The sequence below is a fragment of the Delphinus delphis genome, chromosome 14, assembly GCF_949987515.2.
Source record: "Delphinus delphis chromosome 14, mDelDel1.2, whole genome shotgun sequence".
NCBI lineage: Eukaryota > Metazoa > Chordata > Mammalia > Artiodactyla > Delphinidae > Delphinus > Delphinus delphis.
In genome coordinates, this window is record NC_082696.1 from 32,605,360 (window position 1) to 32,631,935 (window position 26,576).

At 40.6% G+C, this 26,576-nt stretch overlaps 1 protein-coding gene and 1 long non-coding RNA gene across 3 annotated transcripts in view; one reads left to right on the plus strand and one right to left on the minus strand.

Annotated features, from left to right (window-relative positions):
* Nucleotides 1–26,576, minus strand: part of LAMA2 (laminin subunit alpha 2) — a 603,358-nt gene that overhangs the window by 8,708 nt on the left and 568,074 nt on the right. Inside the window, exons 56-63 of the mRNA XM_060029982.1 lie at nucleotides 24,784–24,932; nucleotides 20,004–20,180; nucleotides 19,599–19,767; nucleotides 9,959–10,071; nucleotides 9,449–9,638; nucleotides 7,358–7,513; nucleotides 4,659–4,812; nucleotides 2,076–2,206 (exon numbers count right to left, since the gene is read on the minus strand). Of these exons, the coding sequence (XP_059885965.1) occupies nucleotides 2,076–2,206; nucleotides 4,659–4,812; nucleotides 7,358–7,513; nucleotides 9,449–9,638; nucleotides 9,959–10,071; nucleotides 19,599–19,767; nucleotides 20,004–20,180; nucleotides 24,784–24,932 (1,239 nt within the window). The remainder of the gene's footprint in view (nucleotides 1–2,075; nucleotides 2,207–4,658; nucleotides 4,813–7,357; nucleotides 7,514–9,448; nucleotides 9,639–9,958; nucleotides 10,072–19,598; nucleotides 19,768–20,003; nucleotides 20,181–24,783; nucleotides 24,933–26,576) is intronic.
* LOC138414258 (uncharacterized) lies at nucleotides 4,055–16,184 on the plus strand. 2 transcript variants are annotated; one of them, XR_011246710.1, is made up of 5 exons: nucleotides 4,055–4,318; nucleotides 4,929–5,177; nucleotides 10,976–11,285; nucleotides 13,417–13,563; nucleotides 15,972–16,184. It is a non-coding gene; the product is annotated as an uncharacterized lncRNA (long non-coding RNA). The 2 variants fall into 2 exon arrangements; XR_011246709.1 differs by lacking the exon at nucleotides 4,055–4,318 and adding an exon at nucleotides 4,713–4,824.

Here is a 26,576-nt window from a genome sequence, read left to right on the forward strand (position 1 = left end):
AAAGGTAAAATAAAATAAAGTTATTAAAATAAAAAAATAGTTATTGAGGAAAAAATTTTTTTAGAAATGTAAAAAAAAACACGAACGGATAGAACTCTAGGACAGATGGTGAAAGCAAAGCTCTACAGACAAAATCTCACACAGAAGCATATACATACACACTCACAAAAAGAGAAGAAGGGGAAAAAATAATAAATCTTGCTCTCAAAATCCAACTCCTCAATTTGGGATGATTCGTTGTCTATTCAGGTATTCCGCAGATGCAGGGTACATCAAGTTGATTGTGGAGATTTAATCCGCTGCTCCTGAGGCTGCTGGGAGAGATTTCCCTTTCTCTTCTTTGTTCTCACAGCTCCCAGGGGCTCAGCTTTGGATTTGGCCCCGCCTCTGCGTGTAGGTCGCCTGAGCGCGTCTGTTCTTCGCTCAGACAGGACGGGGTTAAAGGAGCCGCTGATTTGGGAGCTCTGGCTCACTCATGCCGAGGTGAGGGAGGGGTACGGATGCGGGGCGAACCTGCAGCGGCAGAGTCCAGCGTGACATTGCACCAGCCTGAGGCGCGCCGTGCGTTCTCCCGGGGAAGTTGTCCCTGGATCCCGGGACCCTGGCAGTGGCGGGCTGCACAGGCTCCCGGGAGGGGAGGTGTGGATAGTGAGCTGTGCTCGCACACAGGCTTTTTTGGTGGTGGCAGCAGCAGCCTTAGCGTCTCATGCCCGTCTCTGGGGTCCGCGCTGTTAGCCGCGGCTCGCGCCCGTCTCTGGAGCTCCTTTAAGCAGCGCTCTTAATCCCCTCTCCTCACCCACCAGGAAACAAAGAGGGAAGAAAAAGTCTCTTGCCTCTTCGGCAGCTCCAGACTTTTTTTTTCCTGTCAAAACTATTAAGTGTTGCTTATTACCCCTTTTTGTCTCTGTGCTCCTGGATCTTTTTGCTTTACTGCCTTTGAGGATGGTTTGAAGACTGAGAGGAAGGAGGGAAGAGGATAAGGAAAGCGTATTTTAGGTCAGTGTGTGGTTTTTCTTCTTGGGAGGCAACGGCACCCTAGGATTGGAAATGTGAACAGAGCTGAAGTATGATTCCTGTTGCAAAGGCAAATAGGAAACTTGTGAAATTGCTTGCTTTGCCGCCTTCTTTTTACCTGTGCCCTATAGTACAAAGTACATGAAAACTGGTTATCTCACTGCAGGTAGGGACAGAAAAGGCAGTTAGAATTAGATTATCCATTGTGAGCAAACCGGCACAATACTTTATATTCTACTAATATAACTTTATTATAAATTTGTTCTATTGTGCAATGGTATGTGGATGCTTTTAAATAAATTGAGCAATCAATATGTCAGCTAGACATCTTCATTTCTGAGCGGTGCCTACCCTGTTATAAGAGGCAAAGACTGATTTTAGACAATCTAAGCCCTTTTTTTCCCCACTGGAATTGATAGCTTCATAGAGCATGTATTCATAAAGAGGAGAATAACTTTACTTTTAACCACACAGTAACTAGCTTGAGAACCAAAACCACTTCGGCCATTATTAGCATAGTTGGCTTACCGTAGAATTAGCACATTTAAAGTTTACACTGGTCTACAAAATAAGTGTGTTGAAAACACACAAGAATTGAGATAATCCAGAAGGATGAAAAGATCCAATCTAGCTTTCTCCCAACAAAGACAAGAGCAGGGCTTCAAAATAGAGCAGACGTAGAGAATGGACTTGAGGACACGGGGAGGGGGAAGGGTAAGCTGGGACGAAGTGAGAGAGCAGCACTGACATATACACACTACCAAATGTAAAACAGATAGCTAGTGGGAAGCAGCCGCATAGCACAGGGAGATCAGCGCGGTGCTTTGTGACCACCTAGAGGGGTGGGATAGGGAGGGTGGGAGGGAGGGAGACGCAAGAGGGAGGAGATATGAGGGTATATGTATACATATAGCTGATTCACTTTGTTATAAAGCAGAAACTAACACACCATTGTAAAGCAATTATACTCCAATAAAGATGTTAAAAGTAAAATAGAGCTTTCTACATGTAAACGACAATATCGTGAAGAGAGCAGAAATGCTTAGACTGCTGATGCTTACCTTTTCAGCGATCATTTCAATACCCATTCCATCCATTTTCTGGCTGCTGATTCCCAGAAGAACTCCAGTGGTTCTAGTTGTGCGGAATTCAAATTCTACAAGAAGGTCCAATCCTACTTTGAACCCATCAACTGTAAAATGAAAACATTTTTAAAAAATTGTGGATTCGAGTTTAGGAACTGTTAATTCAAATTGGTACAATGCCATGGTTTTATTAGCTTTCAATTCATGTGTTAGACAACTATAAGTTCCAGACTTTCGTGTGGCCTACACCCCCACCATTTATAGTTATTGCTTATTTTCTTGGCTGCCTTCCTTCCTAGAATATAAATTCTGTGAGGGCAAGGACTTTGCCTATATTGCTCACCATTTTATTTCTGTGCTCACCAAAGTATCTGACACATGGTGGAGGTTGAATATATATTTGTTGAATCAATGAATGAACACAGACTAAGATTGACTCAAAGAATCTCGCAGCCAGGTGTGATTGTCAGAAGTCTTGTTGCTGGATGAAGTCAAGCATTTCAATGATTATTCAGTAAAATTTCACTGGGGCACTCTACATGGTACCACGATGATCTGAAAGGGCTCAAATATCCCCAGGCATTTTACTTATAAAGAAAGGAATTACAAATACAATTTTGAAGGATAAGATTCTGGGACATAAATAGACTTTTCTAGTTCATCAAGTTAAGTCTTTATAATTTTCCATATTTGATTCATTGGTTTACTTAATCTTTTAGCAAGTATTTAAGACATGCTTCTTAGAAACAAAGTGATCCATTAAGATCAGGCTAGACTAGACCTGCATGAAATATTAGAGGAAAACTCATGGAAATGTTTTCCAGGTCTCCTATTTATTAAGCAAGAAATAAATGCTATGTGTAACCACAGCTATCTCCAATGAAGGGAGGCAGCTGTTATGTGAAAGACTTTTTTCTTCTACTGAGAACCTTGATGAGTTTGAATGGACAAAGACGGGCTTAGGGCAGATTTTAAGAATAAAGGGTAGAAGAAGCTGGAATTTTCTGCAAAATAAAACAATGATTTTGTTTCTGTTCCTGAAAGGAGGATAAGGAAAAGAGAGAAATAACATGAAGCCATCAGCAGAGGATAGGGGGAATGAAGAAGCTATTAACCCCCAGAAACTGGGTAGCTGGAAAGCTTTTAAGGACAAAGGTGTCAAAGGTTTAAATTGAAGTCGTATATTTTCCAGTAATGTAACCTCCTCTGACCACCCAAGTCTTATATAGATTGTATTACACTGTGTGTTGAGGTGATGGCAGGAGTTATTGGAAACTGGGGAAGTGGCTAATTTTCTGGTCCAGTTTGATCTCGAACCAAAAAAGCCCAGGCAGGATGGTAAGTTAATCTGTTAACTGCAGAAGTTGAAGCTGAAGCTTGCCATCAATTTGACGAAGCTAATGCCAGCTATCTGAATTTGCAGAAAACTTGAGAAAAGCTTTGGGCTTTCACAGAACATGGAATTTGGGGTTCAACATAACCTCCAACATTTCAATATTTAACATATCCTGTGTTTCTCTGTTTTCTGCTTCTGCACAGGGGAAATTTCCCATGTATCCCCTGTTGGAGGGCCCTGCTCTTCCGTCTCCAACCTTTGCATGTGTGTTCAACTCATCTTTTAAACCTACCTCAAATGTCAATTCCTCCATAAAACCTTTCCTGATTTCCCCAAATTAATGTTTCCTTAAAATATCCACAGAACCTTGCTTGTGTGTCTTCTACAGTTTCTAGTTATATTTTTACTTGTCTTCTTGTGATTTCTGAGCATAAAGAATCTTATCTATTGATAGCATGTTCTTGAAGGAAGGGAATGACATCTTATTTACTTCTGTTTCCCATGTTAACTTCAACATATTATGTACTCATTAATTTTTTTCTAACCAGCAAATGCATGTTCCTATGGTAACCATAGGACTGATTCTATCTTAGAGTATGTTAATGTCAGATTTTTTTGTTATTATGTACAAGTGATTTCATATTTTTTCTTTCCAAATTGTACATTCACTGTCAGTGATCCAGACCTGCGCTGAAAATGCTCACTGGAACGGGGGGAGATACTTAAAGAAAGTCAGGGAAAGGTGCCAGTCATCATCTCCATCAGCAAGAAATGGGCACCAGTATGTGTACATTGTTGTGTGAGGGGAGAGCATGAAATGGAGCCTTGCAAGGAACTGAAGAGAGGAAGCAAGGAAAATGCTGTCTCATCTCCAGAAAGAAAGGTAGATGGGGAAAACTAGAAAGTAGATACCTTACATAATATAAACATATGAACCTTCTTGTAGAATTACATTTATTTTGCTATGATTGATCTCCAGGGAAGGAGATGGAATAAACTCGCCAGATAGCCTTTTGCTTTATTTCTTCTATTCGTTCTTATCAGAATCGGACGTATTAATCTTTAAGAGGCATTTTTTTTTATTACTTCTAAAAGTTTTTATTTCTGGTTTAAACGAAGGATGCTAGTTTCAGACCCCAGGGACTTTTATTTTCCCACACAAACAAGAAGTCAATATTTGGACCTAGTTAATATTCAACAGAAAGGACATGGAAGCACCTCACCTGCTTTGGCAAAACCCGTTCCGTCAAAATACGTTCCTTTCTGAGCATTTGCAAAACACGTCCCGACACGGTAGCTGGAGGTTGGCTGTTCAAGATCGGCAGGGGCTTCTGCCATCTGAAGATTCCTGATGCAGCCATCAATGCTGTAGGTCACCTAAACGTTCAGGTCAGAAGAAACACATATCGGGTTTTAGCAGAAGTTTGCCTTTATGTGGAATGCAATTATTGGTAGGGGGTTCTGTGTGTATAAACATCTGCCGATTGTCCTAGGCCATCTCCCAAACTGCCTGGATCGGCACCATCAGCCCAGGCTTCAGAGCACAGGTGCAGAGAATCCGGTGTTGTGATTCGCAACTAAGACAGCAGTCCCCATCCCCCGGGCGGCGGACTGGCCTGTTAGGAACCGGGCCGCACAGCAGGAGGTGAGGGGCGGGCGAACGAGCGAAGCTTCATCTGTATTTACAGCTGTTCCACATCGCTCGCATTACCACCTGAGCTCCGTCTCCTGTCAGCATTATGGTGAGTTGTATAATTATTTCATCATATATCACAATGTAATAATAATAGAAATAAAGTGCACGATAAATGTAATGCACTTGAATCATCCCCAAACCATCTCCCCTGCCCCACGGTCCGTGGAAAAATTGTCTTCCACGAAACTGGTCCCTGGTGCCAAAAAGGTTGGGGACCGCTGAACTAGGATGTATCTAGCCTGGAATATGATTGTTTAGATATTCTAAATACTGCACACTACGTCTCTAGTGGGACCACTGGTTTGACAGACTCTGGGCCCCTATGGAAACTGTAACTTTTAATTAGTCTCTTATGTTTCTATTTCATGTTTCTAGTAACAGTTTATTAACCTTACTATATATACATTTTTTTCACAATCTATGTTCAAATTCTACTTGAAAAGATAATTAGGTTCGGTTCAGTGCTTCTTCCTTATGAAAATCTAAGGAAAGCAGTGGATACTTTCCTAAGAAAATGCACATACACATGAAACTTGAAAGCTCGCACGACACATTCAAAGTTTAGGGATTTTAGAAATAAATCAATCCTACTCTGCTTCATTATATTTCATCTGGGTTAAGGGATGCAAGTTAATCACTCTTGCGACTCTCTGTTCAGAGGCTCTCACTTTGATTGGCCTGCGTAGCACAGCCAATAGCTGTGAAGGGGAAGTAATACTGATCAGCCACAAGAGGCCAGATACTGAGAACTGTAACCATCACGGACAATTGTCTTTGATGAAGAACGATGCTGCGTCGTCACGTGTTCTGATGTGAGCATAGAAATGAACCACACTCGTGTGTAGTGCGTTTTCTAAAAACACTAATCCCCTGTGCTTCTTAAAAGAGTGCTTTCCAAAGCCAACCAGGACACATGGTCTGACAAAAAATTATTTTGTGAATACTGATTTACAAAATTTGTGAGGACTTTAAATTCTGACTCCAGTACTGGATAACAGGACTCTAGATCAGGGATCCCCAATCCCCATGGTACTGGTCTGTGGCCTGTTAGGAACTGGGCCGCACAGCAGGAGGTGAGGGGTGGGAGAGTGAGTGACGCTTCATCTGTATTTACAGCCGCTCCCCATCGCTCGCATTACCGCCTGAGCTCCACCTCCTGTCAGATCAGCGGCAGCATTAGATTCTCATAGGGGCGCGAACCCTACTGCAAACTGTGCGTGCGAGGGATCTAGGTTGCACGCTCCTTAAGAGAATCTAATGCCTGATGATCTGAGGTGGAGCTGAGGCAGTGACGCTAGCACTGGGGAGCGGCTGCAAATACAGATTGTCATTAGAAGAGAGGTTTGACTGCCCAGAGACCATAATAAATCAGTTGTTTGCAGACTCACATCAAAGCCCTAACAGTGAGTGGCAAGTGACAATGAAGCTGCATCTTACGGAGTAGACTGGACATAAGCAACACGCTTTGGGTGTCACTGTCTCCCATCACCCCCAGATGGGACCATCTAGTTGCAGGAAAACAAGCTCAGGGCTCCCACTGATTCTGCATTATGATGACTTATATAATTATTTCATTATATATTACAAGGTAATAATAATAGAAATAAAGTGCACAGTAAATGTAATGTGCTTGAATCATCCCAAAACAACCCTGTGCCACTCCACCTCCCCGCCCCGGGTCTGTGGAAAAACTGTCTTCCACAAAACTGGTCCCTGGTGCCAGAAAGGTTGGGGATCACTGCTCTAGATACTGCATCTCTCAATATTTGCTAAATGTCTAGTCCCGAAACAATACCATCAATATCATCATTATCATCTTCCTTGTTGTCTTAGTGCTTTCTGTATACTTGGTATTTTTCCAAGCACTTTAAGTATATTACCTCATTTAATCTTTCCATCAACCTTGCTTGTTTGGTTATTATTATTAAACTATTTTACAAAAGAGGGAACTTTTCAAAGAAAAATTAAGTAAGTTGCTCAGGATCGCACAGCTACTTAACAGTTAAGCACATATTCAAACCAAGGGAGTCTGGCTCCAGGGCCCACACTCTGTTTTGTAATATTGCCTCTCATAGTCAGATCTGTCTAGAAAATTTGTCACTTCTCAGAAAAGATGATTTCCTATTCATCTATAATTGGTCATGGGCCAATGTGACCTAATAATTCAAAATACATTCATGACTCAGGCAGCTGTTTAGGCCACAAAGAAACAAATTAGACACTCACTGGACCAATTCTTCGGGTAGTGTAGTTAATGGGTAGCCCGCCAATATACAGCATTCCCACAACATCCAGAATATCAGCTTTCTTGGGACTGATGGTTCTGTTGGAGGCACCGTCTACGTAAATAATTCCTTCTTGCTTAATTCGAACAATCTTAATCTACCAAAAGAAGAGGAGTCATTAACACCAATCATAGATAAATTTCAAATATGCAGAGTATAAAGCATAAGAACTTTTAGGATATTCCTTAGGAAAAAGTGAAACAACTTACTGAGGGCCTAATATGTGCTAAACCCATAATATAGGTGAAATTAAATCTGTTTACAGAATGTCTCAGAGTCTGTCTTTTCCATGAGTACCATCTCCAAAAGAGGAGAGAATCTTCCTGGGTGAGTTTTAGATTGAAGACTCTTCTGTAGTAGCCAAGGGAGCATCTGTATCAAGAGGTATGCTTGTTGTAAGGAAACTTGCAGATTGACAGCCCTGTCATGAGTTAAGTGGGCTGCAAAATTCATGTCCAAATTCAAAAGTTCATTGGTTTGATTGAGCAAAGCCTGGTCTTCCCAGCACAATTTCAGATATGCTGCATCCCTCTGCTTAAGAGGCACTTCTCGTGCAGAACTGCAGGAATGCAGTGCATCCGGGCTGCACTGCCATTTCTGCAGCAGCTGATTAGTACAACGTCAGGGAGGAAGATGGAAGGCTGACTGGGCTGAAATGACAGCAGCGGATTGAATTATTTTCTGGGGCAGAGTGAAATAAAAAGTGTGGAGACTAGCTTGAGCATAAAATCCTCGAGTCTGAATTTAGGAAAAGGAGCCTGTAACCCTGTGAAATGCTGGAGTACAATAATGGTTTAAAAACGAATCTACATCAGGATTAGAGTAATTTAAGACCTTATTTTACACTGATCTAGTCTGGTTTTGGAAATAACTTTCTAGAAACCTGCAAGGATAAAATCCCTCCTTAATTTGGCTACTTAGCGTAATCCCAGCCTCATTGTAGCCCAACAATATGTCTTTTTCTTAAGTGTCATATTTATTACGCTATTAGCCAGAGATGAGAATAAACCTTAATGAGAGCTCCTGCATAAAGTATTTGCTAGTCATAAGCTCCCTAGAAAATTTCTTATTTCTAGATAACAAGTTAGTTGACTTTGCGTTTATATTGTATTTTTTCAGGTTCCTTGGCTTTCTATATGATACGACAAGTCCAAATATGTTAATATATAAAATCCAATATCTAATAATATCTTACTCTAAAAATTAAACATTTAATTTGTCCACCTAGGGAAGCTTTACTTGATAGGCTACCACAGGTGCAGAGACAAATTCCGAGTTTTCGTTTTAATCAGGCAGTATATTATCTACTTGCAGTCATGCCAAAGAGGACAGTAAGCTGGCAGGTGAGCCTTCTGTGCCCATAATAGTACCAGCTTCTGGGTGTAAGGCCAACATTTAAAAAGTTGTTCCAAATGACTGTTAGTGGAAATGATACCCCAGAGGCCTTTAAACGGGAGGTAGCAGATTCTCAGACTCTTGGTGTGCTCAGACCACTATGGGGTGGGAGGTGGGGAGGTGCAGCCATAGGGCCCATTTTAGGTTGCCAGCTTTTAAGCTGGTCAAATGTTATTTCATAAAGAGAGGTTATTTTAGCACTTTAAAAATAGGAAAATATAATCTTAGAAGAAATATTATTCCTTTCAATTGAATACATAGAGCTTTATGATTAACACACTCCATTGTCCCATAATAATAATAATACTTACTTAGAGTACTGGAAATGTCTTCAATTGCCTGGCCCTAGTTTGTGGACAGATGTTTGGGAACCACAGATGTACAGCAATGATGGAATCTTATAGCACCATGATGAGGCATGTAAGTGGTCGACTATAAACCTACCCAGGTTTGATCGCGTCTTCCTAGGTTGGGCAGTTGTATATGGCACTTCCTGTATTTTTGGCCTCGGCCACGTTCCAGTACCGCCAGAGTCAGTGTCTGCACTGGCAAGATAATACTGGCACCAGGGGAATGCCGATGGCTGCCACCCGGTAACCCCCTCGTAGGGCACTGCCAACATCCTGGGGACTATTACCTTGTGCCAATGGCCATCATTGATTTTGGTGGGGATCATGGTGTTGGTGTCACCACTTCCCAAGTCATAACTGAAGTAGGGCAATCCGTTTCTCAGCTGAACTGTGGCAAAATCAGCATGATTGATCCGGGCCATGTAAAAGAGCAAGCCTGATTCGGCTTCGGTTCGCACTTCAAATTCAATGGTGAGGCTGTGAGATAAAAGTATGCGAAGTAAAACAGAAGAATAAGAACGTTCTTATTCTAGGATACAGCGGCATCTGATCGTGGTGCTTTTTCATAAAGGATAGCAAAACCTTTTCCAAGGTGAGGACTATCTAGGTCTGCTGAGTTCCTCAACTGGCTTCTCAGGCTCAGACAAATATTCATATAATTCTATTCTTTACAGTATTCAGTGAACTAAAAAAGCTCACCTCATTTATTAATAAATATAGTTAATTAAACTTGAATAAACAAATACTGAGTACTTCCATTTATCGGTTCTTGTCTAATATCTCAGAATAAATCATACCGGTTTTTAACTTTGGCGTCATCAAATGCGATTGCAATGTGACTGTTTCTCGAAAGCCCAAACTGTTTGCTCCCTATCAGGAGAGCTGGTTCCGATTCTGCAGCACAAGGAGCCTGTAAAATACCAAGGAGAGAAGGAACAGAGATTTTGGACTCCATTCTTTAAAAATGTAATGCTGCTGCCTAATGGTTTCTTATATTTTAGTTTAATGTTCTTACAAAATCTCGTTTAAGTTCCTTAGAAATGAAAGCTGCCTCTTATTCATCGCTGTACTCTACTATATAGTACGTACTTACTATTTATACTGTACCTTTGCGTTGCCAAAGGAATGGTGCTCAAAAATGTTCATTGATTAATGCATGTTTTCATTATCCTTTAAGGAACTCTATTATTTACATTTCTGAGCAAACTGGAATTTCCTTCTCACTTTTACTTCATTTATGAAGAGTTATATCGTTAGAAGATTGAACAGGGAAAATGACAAGCTTGCCACCGGGTTACAAGAGTAGAAAAATGTGTCCTTCTTGTCCTCCCCATTTCTCTCTCCCACCGGCTTACTTTTTCTTGAAAATTATCGGTGCTAGAAGGTTTCCATGAATTTAGACTTTCAAGCTGGTGTATCTCAACTTGCAAGTCAGCCCATTCAGGCTTAGCCCGTTGCTAGGCAACCCAGCACACTTTTTAATGTAACCTGCCATACACCATTTCAACTGCCACTGTTCAAAGATCAACTTCCTAGGGTGCTTACGAGGTAGAGCTCGCTGCAGGGCTAGCTTCAGAGGCAGGCTTCCTGTGTAGTCACTGAGCTTAATGCTCTGCTGTCACCATTTTGAAATTCTTAATAATTTTTGAACAAGGTACCCTGCATTTTCACTTGGCCCTGGGCCCTGCCAATTACATAGCCAGACCTGACTGGGTAGACCTTACTTGGCTACTGTAACCCTCAGCTCAATAGTTAATCAAGGCTCCTCAAATTACCAAAACCACAATTCCTTTCCTTGGTCTCTATTTTCACAGAAATAGCTCCGAGTACAAGCTGCTTAAGAAGTCTTTTACAACACAAAGTACATGAGAAAATAAATAACCTGCCTGCTCTCAACAACACATCTGTTTTTAAAGATCTGCACTTAATAGCTGTGGATGGGCCACTGCCCCAGTGCCTGCTGACTCAGCAGAGGTTCCAAGGCAGGCTTTCGATGCAGCATGCTCTCCCCAGGGGGTACCTTGGAGATGACTCGTCAGCGCACAGGAAATTTTTACTTGATGAGGAAAAGCCTTGCCCTCTTTCCTCTGGAGCTTAGTCAAATGGAGCACTCTGCCACAGCAGGTAAAAAGCTTTAAGTGTTTTGAAATGCTGTAAAATTGGGCTTTATGGAAGTATTTCCCTTCTTGCTTCCCAGGAGATGGTCAGTTACAAAGAGCAGACTGTGGCTGAAATTCACACAGATATGCAAAAACCCAGCGGGCAGAACAGGAACATGCTACTTATTCACACAGCTGAATGGGCCTCTCTTGGAATCAACATGTGGCACCTTTCTTATTACCCTGACTGCAAAAAGAGCCCAAATGGAAAGGCCTTGGTAGCTTAATGTCTCAGCCTTCAATGATGCTATTAATAGAACTGGGAACATTTATCAACCTCTCACAGTATTTCCTGTAGAGAGGACCGTCACAACACACGTAAGTAGCCTGCAGAAATCTCGAAGAGAATCCAACCTGCTGGGAGTCCATCAGGGGCAGAATTTAGCTACAATATCTCTAAACCCTCAGCTCTGAAAAACTGAGGGATTGAAAAGGTCATTGGATGTGGAGGAATTAGGGAACTATAATGCATAGCCTAAAAGGAAACCACCAGCAGGTTATTTCTGTGTTATTGTTAACATTGTCTAGTGGCTACATATATATGTTAATATAAAACAACTTTTCTCACGTAATTTTTTAAATTATCAAAGTGGCTATTGTAAAGAGTAGGTCTTTTATGGGTAGCAGCTATTTGTCGTGGAGACCTTTTGTCTTTACATGTTTGGGGCGTTGTGGCCTGAACACCATGCTAACCTTGCTTGCTGGTAGACTGGACACGTGATTTCCAACACTGGTCTTGAGCTGAGCGGCTCTGCCACACATTATCAGATTTTCTAGATGAAAAAGGTCCTGCTTACATTGTTTTAGAAAAACCTTTGACTTCCTAAGGGTCCTGTTTAGAAGCGTTACATGGTACATACACCCACTTGAAATTCAGGAAGAGCAGTGTTACCCGGAGAGGCTTCTGCTTCACTTTTACAACAGGTGGATCCTGAGAAGCAGGTGGAAAACAGTGGCTAATAAAACCGTGTTCTCAGATTGGCCAGTTTTATAGAAGAGGTGCATCACTCTATTAGGTAAATGCAAAGTATAAAGCCGTTATGTAAGTTCATTGTTCTTTAAGGACATTCGAGTTGACATTTACTGTCATCAATTTGCAGTGGGATGGATATTATGGAAACAGTTTAAATAAACTATCACTTTCCTTTATAAAACTGGCAGTTGAAAGAGGGCAGAGAGGTTCCAGTGTAAGAGGATTTTCTGTGTATCTACTTCAGGATTTAAATGGGAAGACAATTCTCCAACAGTCTCTGATCTGGTAATGTTTTTGGTGCAAGCCTAGATGTCTCCTCTCACTTGGTTAAGGGGAGGCGGGATGGATTGTGTCTGCTTTGCATCACTTTCCCTTGGGTGGATCTGAAACAAGGCCCGACATTCCCAGCAGGTTTGCCTGTTTGTTGTGCCTCTTCTTCCTTGTCCCTCACACCCCGCAGAGGGTGGAGCTCCTCACCTGGCCACTCAAGCAGCTCTTTTCCTTCTAATAGCATTTTTTTTTTGCGGCCTCTCCCGTTGTGGAGCACAGGCTCCGGATGCGCAGGCCCAGCGGCCATAGCTCACAGGCCCAGCTGCTCCGCAGCATGTGGGATCTTCCCGGACCGGGGCACGAACCTGTGTCCCCTGCATCGGCAGGTGGACTCTCAACCACTGCGCCACCAGGGAAGTCCCTAATAGCATTTTAAAGAATGACCATGTGAGATGGAATAGAAAATGCCCCAAGGTTTGCACGAGAATAAAATGATCTTGTCATTAAGGACATTTTCAACCCTGCTTCCCATAGAAATCTAAGCTAAGAGGAAGGATCTTCTGATGAGGTAATTTTAAGGAACCTTTAAAGAATGGCTGTTGAAAGATGAGTCGTCCTTCTCCAAGCCAGTGTGAGCTCGAGGGGAGGCATTGTCTTTATGGATGTGATACATGACCTGTGCTATTTTGGAAACACTTATCTCTGAAATGTGTTAAAACAATAATACAAATAGCAGTGGCTCATCAATCTCAGCATGTTACAATCCTGCCACCTTGTGGGGACTCTTTAAAGTACATATGGGGGAAAATAGAGGGCAGGGTGTGCTTGCTCCTTATTTGTCTCTGCTTGGCAGGTGACAAGATGTGGGCAGACAAGACTTGGGTGGGGAGTCTAAATGTGGCCCTGCACCTGTTGCTGAGAACAGGGACACAGCTGGAGAGGATTGTGAAGGAAGCCATGCTGCCCATAGCCATGCTTACGCAAGTGGGCAGAGCCGCAGGTTAGTAATGGAGCTTAACATTTTCACCCTCATATTGTTAATTAATTTCAGATCAGAATAAAGCATGGTCATTTCCAACTGCTGATTGTTGGCTGACGTTTGGAAATGAGTTACTGGATTCAGGACGGCATATGATTGGTGGATAAGCATTCCTTGACTCTAGATTGGTGCAGAGTAGAGATTTCAGTTGCATGGATCAAAACTGGCATCTCTGTCCTTGAAAGCACCAAATGATGAATGATATAAAAATTGCATCATTGGAGTATAATCTGCAAAAATACTGGTTCACTATGCTGTACACCTGAAAATAATGTAATATTGTAACTCAACTATACTTCAATACAAAATTAATTTAAAATAGCATCATTTTCTTCTTTCATGAGTCAAAAATCCTCTAACAAATGTGGGCTAACATGACATCTGCGAAGTTGGGTGCTTCTTTGTGATGCTCTTTCAGCATGAATACTAAGCGGAAGACACTTTTTACGGCACTGACTTTAATATTCTGAAATACAAAATCCCTATTCAAGCTGTTTACTGAGAAACTGAGTTTAACTCCCTGCACATAAGCTTTTTTGCTAAGTAGTGGGCATTTGCTAACTCCCTGCATATAAGCTTTTTTGGTAAGTAGTGGGCATTTGCGGCACTATTTACACACTAATGCCTGAACAGTAATTCTTTGCAGTATGGAAAATGTATGTTTCCCCTTTAAATACATATCAGTATCCAACTGATTTATCCTTTGGCCGGGACTGTACTTAGCTTTTAAAATCACAGCATTCAATCTGCTGGAGGAAGAGCTTTCTTTTGCTCTATTCTTTCCTTCTCTGCTCCCTTCTTTCCCCCAACAACTCCCCAAGAGCCCCGAACAGCACAGGGACTCTTCCTGGCTGCTCTTCTTAGTTATTCACGTTTTAAAATTTGAAGTTCGAAGTTCAACTTTCCAATAAACTTCAAGTAAAAAAAACAAAAAACATGCAGCCAGCTTATTGTATACAAATCCACACAGGCCACGCTGGTTGTAAAGACTTGGTATAAACGCCGTATATACCTGCTGAGAACCTGTCACATTTTGACAATCTTCTGTAATACTAGAAGTCCACACTCTTAATCCCTCCCGTCCTCCACGAGAAATAGCCACAAATAAAACATGTAGAAATGTTTTATGCAGCTCTAAATGGGCTGAAGAATAAAAGTATAAAGAGAAGACAGGGTATCACATTATCAAATGAGATAATACGCATAAAATATGCTCTCTGATCTACGATGTTCTGGCATGTATTAATAATAGGATTGACATAATCCATTTCACAGGGCAGGGCTTTCTCAAGATACTCTTAAATTGCCCTGGAGGAGAGTGAATGTCGTCCTGTTGCTGTAAGCTGCTGGTGGGGAGGGGTACGATGGCATAAAGAAGAAAACTAAAGGAACTGAGAATAGGAGAGGGTTTCTGTCCACTGTGCTAGAACAAATAAGAAACATATAGATAGGTAGTTCCCACTTCTGGAATTAGTGTGTAAGTCTTAATTCTTAAAATTCTGAATTCTGATCTTAAAAAAAGAAAAGAAAATGGTGAGAATTGAAAATGATAGGAGACTTGAGAGATAATAACCATATCGTGTTGGAGTTTGTTTAAAAAGGAATGCTCACCCTCCTTTTCCTAGCGCTTGATCTCACCCTAACAGTGTGAAAGGTTAAACTAACTAGTTCCCTTAGAAGAAGAATGATGGAGTGTTACTGTGAGCCAGGCATGGTGCTGGGTGCTTTGCACACAGTGTATATAATTTAGTCCATGGTAATCCTCAGGGTAGATATTATCCTCATTTTTCAGTGAGTTTACTTACATTTAGAGAGGACAGTAAGTTATTCAGTGAGCCCCCCCTGAGTTCACTGAGTAAAGGTAGGTGCGTTATACCAAGACAGGCAGGCAGACCCGCATCGTGGATAACTTGGATTAAAGACCCAGTTTATTTCCTCAGTGACTCTCAACGCAAAGGAGCTGAGAGGGGATCACGCACCATGTCCCTCTTCCCCAGTGAAGAAATCAGCTATATAACTGGATGTTGTGGAGGAATCAAGGTTGAAAGACCACTGCTTTTGTCTTTTTAAACATTTATGAAAGCAAAACACATCTAAGATTGTTTTTTGAAATGATGAAAATCATCTCTGGAACATATACCTCTGCTGTTAGCATCTGATGCATTTCTTGGAAAGGCTTTTCTTATGCATTTTTCTAGCTATTGATATAGCCATGCTTATGCAGTATAGAGTTTTATATCCTGTTTTCCCTACTTAACATAATGTCATAAGTATGTCATCCTCATTTTATATTGTTTCAATTGAAAGATTTTAAGAGTATGGTGGCATATTAAAATTTGCATTTTATGGACCTGTTTTCACACTTCTAGGTACCACTACCCATTTTGTTTGGATGGAGTTTAACGGTGTCCCCTGCCATGCTTCTAATTTTCAGTCTTGGAAGCCAACAGGTTGTGTTTGCAGCTCATATTGGCATTTATCCTGACTGACCTCTACACATATTTGCTTACTGTGGTATTTATGTTAATGTCTACTTTCTCAAATATGTCTCTCAGTTTCTCTTTCTTTCTCTTTCTCTGGTAGGCTCTCAATAAATATTTTTCATAAAATAAATGTCATAAATGTCTTATTCATCTTTGCATTTAGTAGCCTTTTAATAAATATTTGTCATGAAATAAATTGTCAAACCTTTAAGTAGACTTTAAAAAGCCGACACTTCTCTCCACACACACGAAAAATAAAGAATGAAGATAAGGGAAAGAAATCAGATTAAAAGAGGAGATCTGTATGGTTTCATGATCTGAAACCCTGAAAATACAGTACAGCCCAATAGAGATGAAAAATTCTAAAATACGTAATTTTGACCACATAGTCATACATAATTATAACGTGCAAGATCTGATGTTCTATGAGTCTTTCTGTACCAATGCACGGGACCACTACTCAACCTCTCTCTTGCTTTTGTCTTATCTACTAAGTGGAATGCTCTTTTTGGAGAAGTTAAAACATACACTGCTGAGAGAAAATGGAAACTGGAATGAGAACAGAAGGTTATAAGAAAACGTAAATGAGTTAAAATCTCCAGTCCAGATGGGAAAGTACCTTTGTTTTCAGAAAAAGGGAAAAAAATGTGATCTCTAGAAACCACAGAAGGATATGCTTGAGACCTCCTATAAAAGAAAGTTTGTGTTTTAGAAATATAACTAAGAAAAGAAAGGTGATCACTGAGGACCAGCAGTGTTATTCACCAATAAACCAGACCAATTCAATGTGGACTGGCTGAGGGACCTGATTCAAGAGAAGTTCAAGTGATACAAAGGCCCTCAAGGTTTTGGTTGACCGAATATGGTACCTAATGATGAACTAATAGCATGATCCATCCGTGTACAACATTAAAACATTCCCAGGTATATTAGTAGAATATGGTGACAGACCAGTGAAAGGAGCAACTCTGCTGTTCTCTGGACTGGGCACTCCACTTTGAGTAGTATGGTCTATTCTAGGTGCCATATTTTGAAAGAGATATTTCAAATGTAAGAATATTATCAGTGTGAATATGGGAATTAGAAATTAAGGAGAATGCTTGAGATAATGGAATATTCAGCGTGGGAAAGGAGAACACTTAGCTGTTTTCAAATGCTTGAAGGGGTGTTTGTTAGAGAAGATATAATGTGTTTGGCTACAGAAACACAGTCATTACGTAGAGGTTATAGGGATGCAGTTTTACTTCATTATAACCAATGGCTTTCTAACGACTACAGCCTGCCTCATCATAACACTGGAAAATCCTCGTCGATGGAATGTTCAAGCAAAGGCTGTAAGTCCACATCAAGTATCATATAAAAAGATTCATGTATTAAGATGGAGATTGGACCAGCTGGTCTCTAGGGCTTCTGCTATTTACAATTTATAATTCTAAGTCAGTTGTTCAGAATTTAGGATCTACTTTCCTATAGAATCCAAATGGACATTTGGATCCAAGGTCAAAAACGTTTATTTTAACCATGGTGTTTTTAAATTCTTCAGGAAAACACTTTCCTGAGTCCAGGGAACAGACACGAGGGATAACAGTCTAGAGAACAGGACGTGAGGCAGAAGGGAGGGAGGATCATTAGCCTTCCCTTTGCTGGGGGAAATCGAGCATAAGGCCACGTTATGAAAGAGCTAAGGAGACATTCTACAGTCCACGTGGCAGATCTCAGTGAGGTCTTAGGAGAAAATCAACTCCTTGAACTAATCCCCACATGACTGACAGCCTTTCACTTGCTAGCTGTGCTGTGTGATTGTAGGTATTTTCTTCTGTGAACTGGGGCTAATAATACTTCCAACGATATAAATAAACATAAATAAAACAATTAATAGCTTGTGAGAATCAAATGAAATAATGGACATACAGTGCCCGGCAGAATACTGGACACATACTATATAGTTACTTAGTAAATGCAGGGATTCCTCACAGTATCTATGTGTGTGTGCTTCCTTCACTTTTCAAAGAAGTTCCACGTGCATTACCTCATTTGATTCTTACAATAATCCCATCGGCAGGCAAGGTAGGTGTAATACCCACATTTTACAGAGGAAGAAATGATGCTTGGAATAAATGGCCGGTTTTCCTAAAAGATGATTATTTGGCTTCACAAAGTGTTGCAGTGATAAGGAACCAGATTGTATAATCAGACCCACTGGATCAAAATTCCTATCCTGTCACTTACTGGCCGTGTCTGGGTGTATTACTTAGGCTAGCTAATTCTTATTAACTCAACTAAAAATGGGATGATCGTATATAGGTATATATTTTACACAGCTGTTGGGAAAATTACAATAATATTGGATAGAAATTGTTAAAAAGCAGTCATTATGATCATTACTTTATAGTAATTATGCCATTTACTAAATGCTTAGTATATGCTAGGGGTTTAACAAGCATTTTTTAAAATCCTCATAATGACTCTGATATATGTGTTGTTAGTATATTCATTGTACAGATGAGGAAACTGGGGAATAGATTAGCCAAGTAGCTTTCCCACATTCATACAGATGGTAGGTTAGAGTGCTGGGATTTGAACCCAGGCAGGCTGACTCTGGAACCCACGCTCTAATCAAGGATATACTACCTCCAGTGCTATGAAATATTCTGTGTGTGTCTCTCTGTCACACAAACACATATACGTGTAATCATATTAGATACGCACATTTGCATAATGTTTAGAAACAATTTTAATTATGTATTACTGGTTTTAAAAAATAGAATACCAAATTGTATGCATGATATGCGATCTACTATGCAAAATGCAAATAAAAGGGGCTGAAAATCAATATGGTTGCCTCTGTGTGGTGCTATGGTAGGTGGGTTTTATTCTTGATTCTGTAGACATTTCTGTGCTAACTTTTCAACTGAAAACATGTGCCATTTTATAAACAGGAAAATTAAAGGAGAATAGATATATAAAAGAAAGTAATCCAAGGAAGATGTAAGGAGAAAAGGTTTTCATAGACAGGTGACTGTAAGGCCAGCAGGTCCGGGGAAGGGCCCAGGGAGCCAGACGGAACCCCCGCCAAAGTGGCTGATGCAACCGACACCTGACATTGCCACACCACTCGGCCCCGGTCTTCCCGCTCCCCGAGGGGCGGAACCAACGGCTCTGAGCCTGATGTAACCGACACCTGACATTGCCACAACACCCGAGAGATTACCAGAAAAGGGCTGCTTCATACAGCAAGCGCCTCCCCTGCGTCCACCCCTATAAATTTTGTTCGCGCCCGCATTCGGGCGCGATTTCTCTGGCCCCTTTCTCTCGGACCAGTGAACCTCGCCCGGGAGCATTCCCAAATAAAGCTTGTTTAAGCTCTCCTCCGTTTCTTGGTGCCGTTCCTTACAGTGACCCTTCCTCTAATTCTAGCAGTAGAGTATACTAGATATCCTGAATAACCTTCATTCTGAAAATGACTAAAAACACAGCGTTAAAATGAGAAAGCAACGGGATATAAACACTTACATATGCCAGAACTGGGGTGGGTGCAGGTACGGCTGGGGTGGGAACTGGCTCTGGCTGGATAACTGTTTCAGCTGGAACTGCTCCATCTTCATCCTCAGGTGGTTTCTGATGGGCACAGCGACCGATGTCTGCATTTTTGAAGGATACAGGCTGTGCAAAGTCCATAGGGCTATGGGAATATAATTAAAATTCAATACTTTCTCCTATTTTTCATTGTCCTGCTTCCTTACCATGACATCAAATTTCCCCTTTCCCATTTTAAAGGTCATCAGTGCAATTAAAAAAAAAAAAATCTAACCTGAAGATCTTCACTGTTTCCTTCCCCCTATGGTTTTAGATAGTGTAGATGCAACAGTGATGCTCATACCAAAAAAAAAAAAATTAGTAACAAGGAGATTCACTTACACAGAGTTTATAACGAGGTTCCATATGCAGCCTTCAAAAGGAGGAATATTTCTGAGCGGGGAAGGTTGAAATTCAGGTGGAGCACCCCCGACGAAAAGCTTTTTAACTTCTATCGCCTGTTCTACTGTCAGATTTTGCACATGCCTTCTGTCTTCATCCACTTGAACAGTAAAGATGCTGATAAAACATTGAAAATAAACAAGTATAAAACACACAACGTCCAACACAACCAGAAATCCAACTCTTTCCTGCCACCCCGCACCCCTCCTTCCTGAAGCTTCTAAGACAGCCAAGTTTGACGATTAGGGATTCGACACTAAGCACACAGTACTGTTTCTCAGGATCTCATCCCTCTGCCTCCCTTGTAAACTCTCCTTGAGAGTTTCTGGAAACAAGGCAATGGTGCAGCTGCAACACTAGCCTCTGGTGGTGGTTGACAACAGCGGCCTTACACGTGAGCCTGTGGAGCAGAGGCTTCTGTAAGGGGTAGTAATGTCTAAGCGCAGGAGGTTCAGTCGGTTTAGCACAGCATGGGGTCACGTTTTGTTTCGCTCTTTCTTTCTTGCTTTGTGCTAGCTCTTATCTCCTTGCTAGGGAACAAACTGTACTCCCAGAGCTTAGATTGCAGGAATCAACAGCACACACTTACAGGATGTTTTATAAAGAACGTAGCTGCTGGCTTTTGAATAGAAGAGGCAGGCCAGAGTACCATGCTAACTGTTCTCGGCAATGATTTTCCTTAGTGGCTGATTCATTGATTTCCCTAATTTGCTTATGAGAGAGAACTCACACATTACTAATTGAACACCTCATGCTACTTATTCACTCTGTGGATCCTGAGGCACAGAATCAGGAGACAAAGAATTCTGCTGATGAAAATGACCAAAGGCATTTTCTCTTTTGTTCTAGAAGCAGGTTTTAAACTTTAGTCCCAGTAGTCAGCATGGGGCTCTTAGTCATAAGTGTTAGTCAATAGCCCGAGGATCATGAATGGATTGCTGAAAACTTATTTCACATCTGGGGAGAAAACCCTAAGTACTTAGGTGGAAAACTCAGTTCTAAAATGCCATTTTACTTGATTTTAGAAAGAAGAAAAACCACATGTCAAATTAGAAACAATAAACTAGGGCAAAGATGCTCTGAAATGGCACTGAACAACTGGCCCACTTTGGGACAATTCAAATGTAAGAGAATAAGACAAAGAATAGATATTGTTGTGGCTCAAAAGGCCATTATTCAGGAGGTGTAGAGGGAGCAGGCTGGGTTTAGTTTCAAAGGCAAAATAGGGGAAATGATACATTGATGTTTTGCCAGACTCTGGGCCAAGGACCATAGCAATGGTCCTTTCTTCCTGGATCATAGGGTGGAGATGTAGAATGAGCCTGAGCTTTCAGAAGGAAGAGACTGGAAGTAAGCACTAGTATGGAAGCTTACTAGCTGTGTGACCTTGGGCCAGTTACTTAATCTTGCTCAGTCTCATTTCATTCATTTATAAAATGAGGATAAGAACACCTATTTCGAACCATGGAAAGCATTAACTAAGGCATTGCGCTGAGTCTGTATTACTTAATAAGGGCATTGCTAGAAGACTATAGCTGAATCCAGTTTGTATTTTACATCCTAGGAGCATCAAATCTAGGTCATTTATTTAGTTCTTTGTAAATAGGGATATTACCTACATGTCCTCTCTGATTCTGGTGCATTTCCTTTTTAAAAAGTATTTATTCAAAAACTCTTTACTGTGGACCTACTATGTGCAAAAAGCATTATAAGAATCATTACATTACTACTAGTATTGTGATAGGTCAGCTGAATTTCCTTAAAATTTCAATAGTTGATTCTTGAAGTTTTATAATTAAATATTTTATTACTTAAATTCTATTTATTTGTATGGAATATTGATCTAAGATTTTTTTCAAACCACCACCAAATGAACTGCGTACATGGTAAAAGATATTAAGAGAAGTGCCCTGATATTTGCAGTTTACATGAGAAACAAAATCTGAAATTTTTTAAGTTGATGGTAAGAAAGAAATATTTGGGTTGCACTGTCCAAACCATGATCCCTTTCTGGAAACCTCAAGTTACTCCTGAAATATTCGCTACAACTGTGTGGTCTTTAGCCTAATTCTGTACCTGTGTGTAGAATGCTTTCACGTAGGAGAATACCTACTTGCCTAAACGTCTACTCCAGGCTCTTAGGGTTTACTGTTTTCGTCCAGTTAGAACTACTGGCCACTGAGGTGGACTCCAGGTGGAAGATCAGAGGGCCAAGCAGTTATAAAAGGCAGAGGTCACTGGAGTACTAGGAAATTAGATACCAAAGTGAAGGGAGTGGAATTTTTGCAGAGGAAGGGGTAGAAAAGGAGAGAGAATGTGGGAGGACGGGTAAAGAGAGGCAGAGGGAGAGAAAAGGGCAAGAGTAATATTGAAAAGTTTGCCTCTCTATTATGAGGTGGTATTAATGGTATTAAAATTGCCATCTTATCCAGAGTTTTAAGAAAAGAAATAACAGTTGACATTTATGGTCTAAATAGTGTTGGAAGAAAGCAAATATTTCCAAGTTAACAGGAGTATCATAATCAACATGAAGTAATACAAATCTCTGAGGTCACAAAAAGGGTAAGAATAAATAGCGGGTGAGCACAGATGGGGGTGTTAAAGTCAAGTATATCTGGGTTTAAATCCTGCCTCTGTTATTTACTACCTATGTGATTTTTGGCAAATTAGTTAATATATCCTCATCTGTGATGATATTAATACAGATCTCACATACGTTTAGAATGACTAAAGGACATAATCTTTGTTTAGTATTTGACACACAGCATGCCATAGAATTGATATGAAGCATTAAAATATGTTTCTGGGAGATGTTCTTAGGGTCATTAGTGATCTCTAGTTAATCAGCTAATTGAAGTGCTCGCCTAAAGGATAGGTGATGATTGTTTTTTGACCTCAGAGTGCTGAATGAGACATTATGGTGCAAATGAGTTCTTGCTTTGCCACAGACTGCAGTGACAACCCACTAATATGTCCAATACATTATCCTTTAATTAACAGCAAATAGTAAAACTGTTTGTTTATATGGCCAATTAACTGAATGACCAGTTTTCAGGGGATGCACTATACACTGAGCTTAATCAAATAAAGGTTGGATTGATGGCCAACAGCTGTGAAGCTGGCATAATAAAATACCCTTCTTGAAGAGACACACCTGTTAAAAGGACACCTTAGCATAACATCATAATGCACTTGAGAATGTCAGAATTCTTTCTCTACAAAATAACATATTTGGGTGATTTTTTTTGTCAACTATATTTGTCAGATCTGCATTTGCTTCTTGAAGTTATTTAAAATTTAAAGACTTTAGAAAGTCTTTCCTACAATGAGAAGGACTAACATTTGGCAAAGGACCTGAAATCTAGTCTAGAAGACATGTAAAATCAGTATTCTAGAGCATTCCCTAAGATCCAAATGAGAAAATTCAGTTTGCATTTCTCTTCAGAGACCATGACTGCAATATGTGCCTATAAGATTAGTAAAAGTTCTTAGTTAGTCCAAATACTGATCCCTCATTTGTCTTAATCATGGTTTCTAAACATCTCAGTTAGAAGATATCTGCAAGAAGGCTTAGTATCAATTCATCCCACAACCTAATGCTCTATGTAATAGAAAAACATGAACCAAGGAGAGCTTCATCACTTACGTAGAAGAAAAGGCATTCTTATTACTTATTTAAACTGTTATCCACATAAGAGGATGATTAGAAAATGGAGGTCTTTAAGTACAGAATAACATCTGCTTACTTGAACTTTTGCTACACATTCATACTGTTGTTGTGTTTAAAAGTATTCTCTGTGTTTTGAGGTTTCATCAGATTTGCTTTCCAGTTCTCTTCTATTTCTTCAGTCTAATAAAATGGATTGTGGATCTGGAGGTCTGAAGTCTCTGGGTTTCTGTTTTCTTTTTCTCTAATTGTTCTAAGCTCATTACCTCTCTGAGTTGTCATACAACATTTTTATGGAAAAAAAACCAAATGACTTCCCCAATAAAGTAAGTATGAAGTACTGTAGCATTCTGAAGAAATGAGAAATCAGCTTATAACACTAATAAGCAATTCCCTGACTCAGGGCTGGGAAGCAGGTGCTCTGGTGGATCAGCAGAAAGGCAGCCACCGTGCACGGATGGCAGGACAGCAGCCTTCTCCCTTCCCTCTCTCAACTCTGTTCCCTCACGGAGCCGTCCCGCAGGGACCCAGCACACCTTGGCGGTGGGTGCGGGGGTAAGGGCCGGGGCCGAGGCATGCGCAGAACCGTGCTCCGTGGGTCCTGCAGCCGCGGGCCGCGCTCTGTATCTGTGACAGATTTTTAAGCAGCCGCCATAACTGCTTTGGAACCTGAATGAAACAGCAGCTGTCAAAGGCTGGCGGCTCCAGCGGAGCTGTTCTGTGCGTTTCACCACGCGCATGCCCTGCTTGAGGAGAGAGTATTCGAGAGGTGAGGAGGGAGTTTTCTCATCTACGCTTCAGAAGATGCATTTGGTTTTCCCAAAGGTGGAGAGGAGAACCACCGAGCATAAAAACGTTACGAACAAAACTCCTAAGGGTCAAGGGAAATGAGGTTCCCGAAGTATGAAATATAAAGAAGATGAAATTAAACTACTTGATAGTTTTGCAATGCATCGTATGTCCATACACACAAAGGTCCAGTAAAGGACTAAGGCGAGCAAAGGAGTTCGCGTTAGTTATGACAGTACAGTCAGTCGTTAGGACTATTGTTACCCTCTAGTTCTCTCTACATGAACAGAATGTTCTCTCCCGTCGTGAAACAGACTCGGCTCTGGTTTGACGGCAATTTTCCTCATTGTTCGTGCCCCTGTGGAGAGATGCACTTCCAGACGACCCTTGTTCAGGAATATCGCATAATAGGCCTGCAATAGCAAATGGTCATTGAAGATTAAAGAGGAGTCTCATCTATGACTTAGCTTAGTTCCCTGACAGAACTGCGTATTCATCCGCTCTGAGATCTTACCTGAGAAGTTAAGACTCAGTATTTTCTTAAAAAGAGTATTTAAAGCAGCTGGAAATAGCTTTTTAATCATTTACCATTTTTGCTTGTTAGATGATGTGGCAAGTGGAGATAGTAACATAGCAGTCTCTGCAAAGCAGATCTGCAATGCTGAAAGGAACAGTTGTGCTGGCACTGGGCTTCTAACTCACAAATCCCATCAGGAAATAAAGAGTGTCAATAAAATCCCTCTCCCTTGTATTCACAAACAGACAGCTAGCTTCTGGGAATGAGGTCTGACTCCCAACCTCACGGCATTCTGAGTGTTTAGATTTCAATTCGTTCTCAGGGCTGGTGGAATAGATTGCTATCCACATGTAACTTGTCTCCCACATTTAGAAAGAAGGAAGACAATTTTTCATCCACAAACAGGACTGCTTTCTTTTTGCCACTGTTACTATAGAAACAGTATGGTTTTGAGATCAGTTTATGAACCCCAGGGAGCTTGAATGCAGTCCTTGTCCCCAAAGCTGACGCCACGCTTGCTCCCTTTCTTGTGGAGCAGGGGGGTGGCACCTGATACACGGTGATCACTTGGTCCTCTGCGAGTCACCTGAGGTAGTGGAGATGGTTTCATTCAAACATCATAACGTCTCCAATAACTTACAAAATCGTCTGTGCCGCGTCGTGTCCACCACAAAATGGCCAGAGGATCTGGATTAGTGCTTGCCATTCATCAAAAGGGGCAGCTGCCATCTACTCAATTATAATTTTTTTAGCTGACTGAGTTCTCAAACCCCTTTAGCAGAACATAATCACAAATGACCCTATGGGTATCAAAACTGGTAGCTTTGAAAAATAAAGTATGTCATTTAACCAGTATTGATTCTACGACAGACATGAACTGCTTAACATTGTTTCCTCTTTCAGATAGCATTGACAATGAGATTTTGAAAACTAGATACTCATTATCATTAAAATGTTGAAACATTAACATGTTATTTCTAATTTACTGTGTACTATAGTGCTTAATATTTTCTCATTTTAATTGTTTGAATGGGAACATGTTTTATTTTAAGAACTATCCTGAAAGCTGATGACTCAAGTCCATTTATTTAGTTCTGATGAGGAGAAATCTGGAAACGAAGGCTGGTGCTCAATTATTTGACTGTGACCTAGGAAACACATATCCTTTAGTGAAACCTATTTCAGAATGTTTGATCTGGCCCTCTTATTATAACTAGCTTATCATTTGTAGCAGTGACAAAATAATTTAATTTTTATGATTAAAACATAAAGGCTTTAAGAGAAGTTATATTTTATATTTATTCAGTGCTTATGCATAGTAAAAAATGAGATAAAATACCACTTTTTCTCCCTCTACTCTTCAAAAAATATTTTTTGTTTTTTTTTTCTTCCCAAAGAAATCCTTTTCTTCCCTAAGGTCAAAGGTTATCCTTTTATATTTTCTTCTAAACTTTTAAAACTTTTTTCCTTTCATATGTAAGGCTTTAATTCATTGGAAATTTATTTTTCTGTCTGGCATGAAGTAGAAATTAGTTCATTT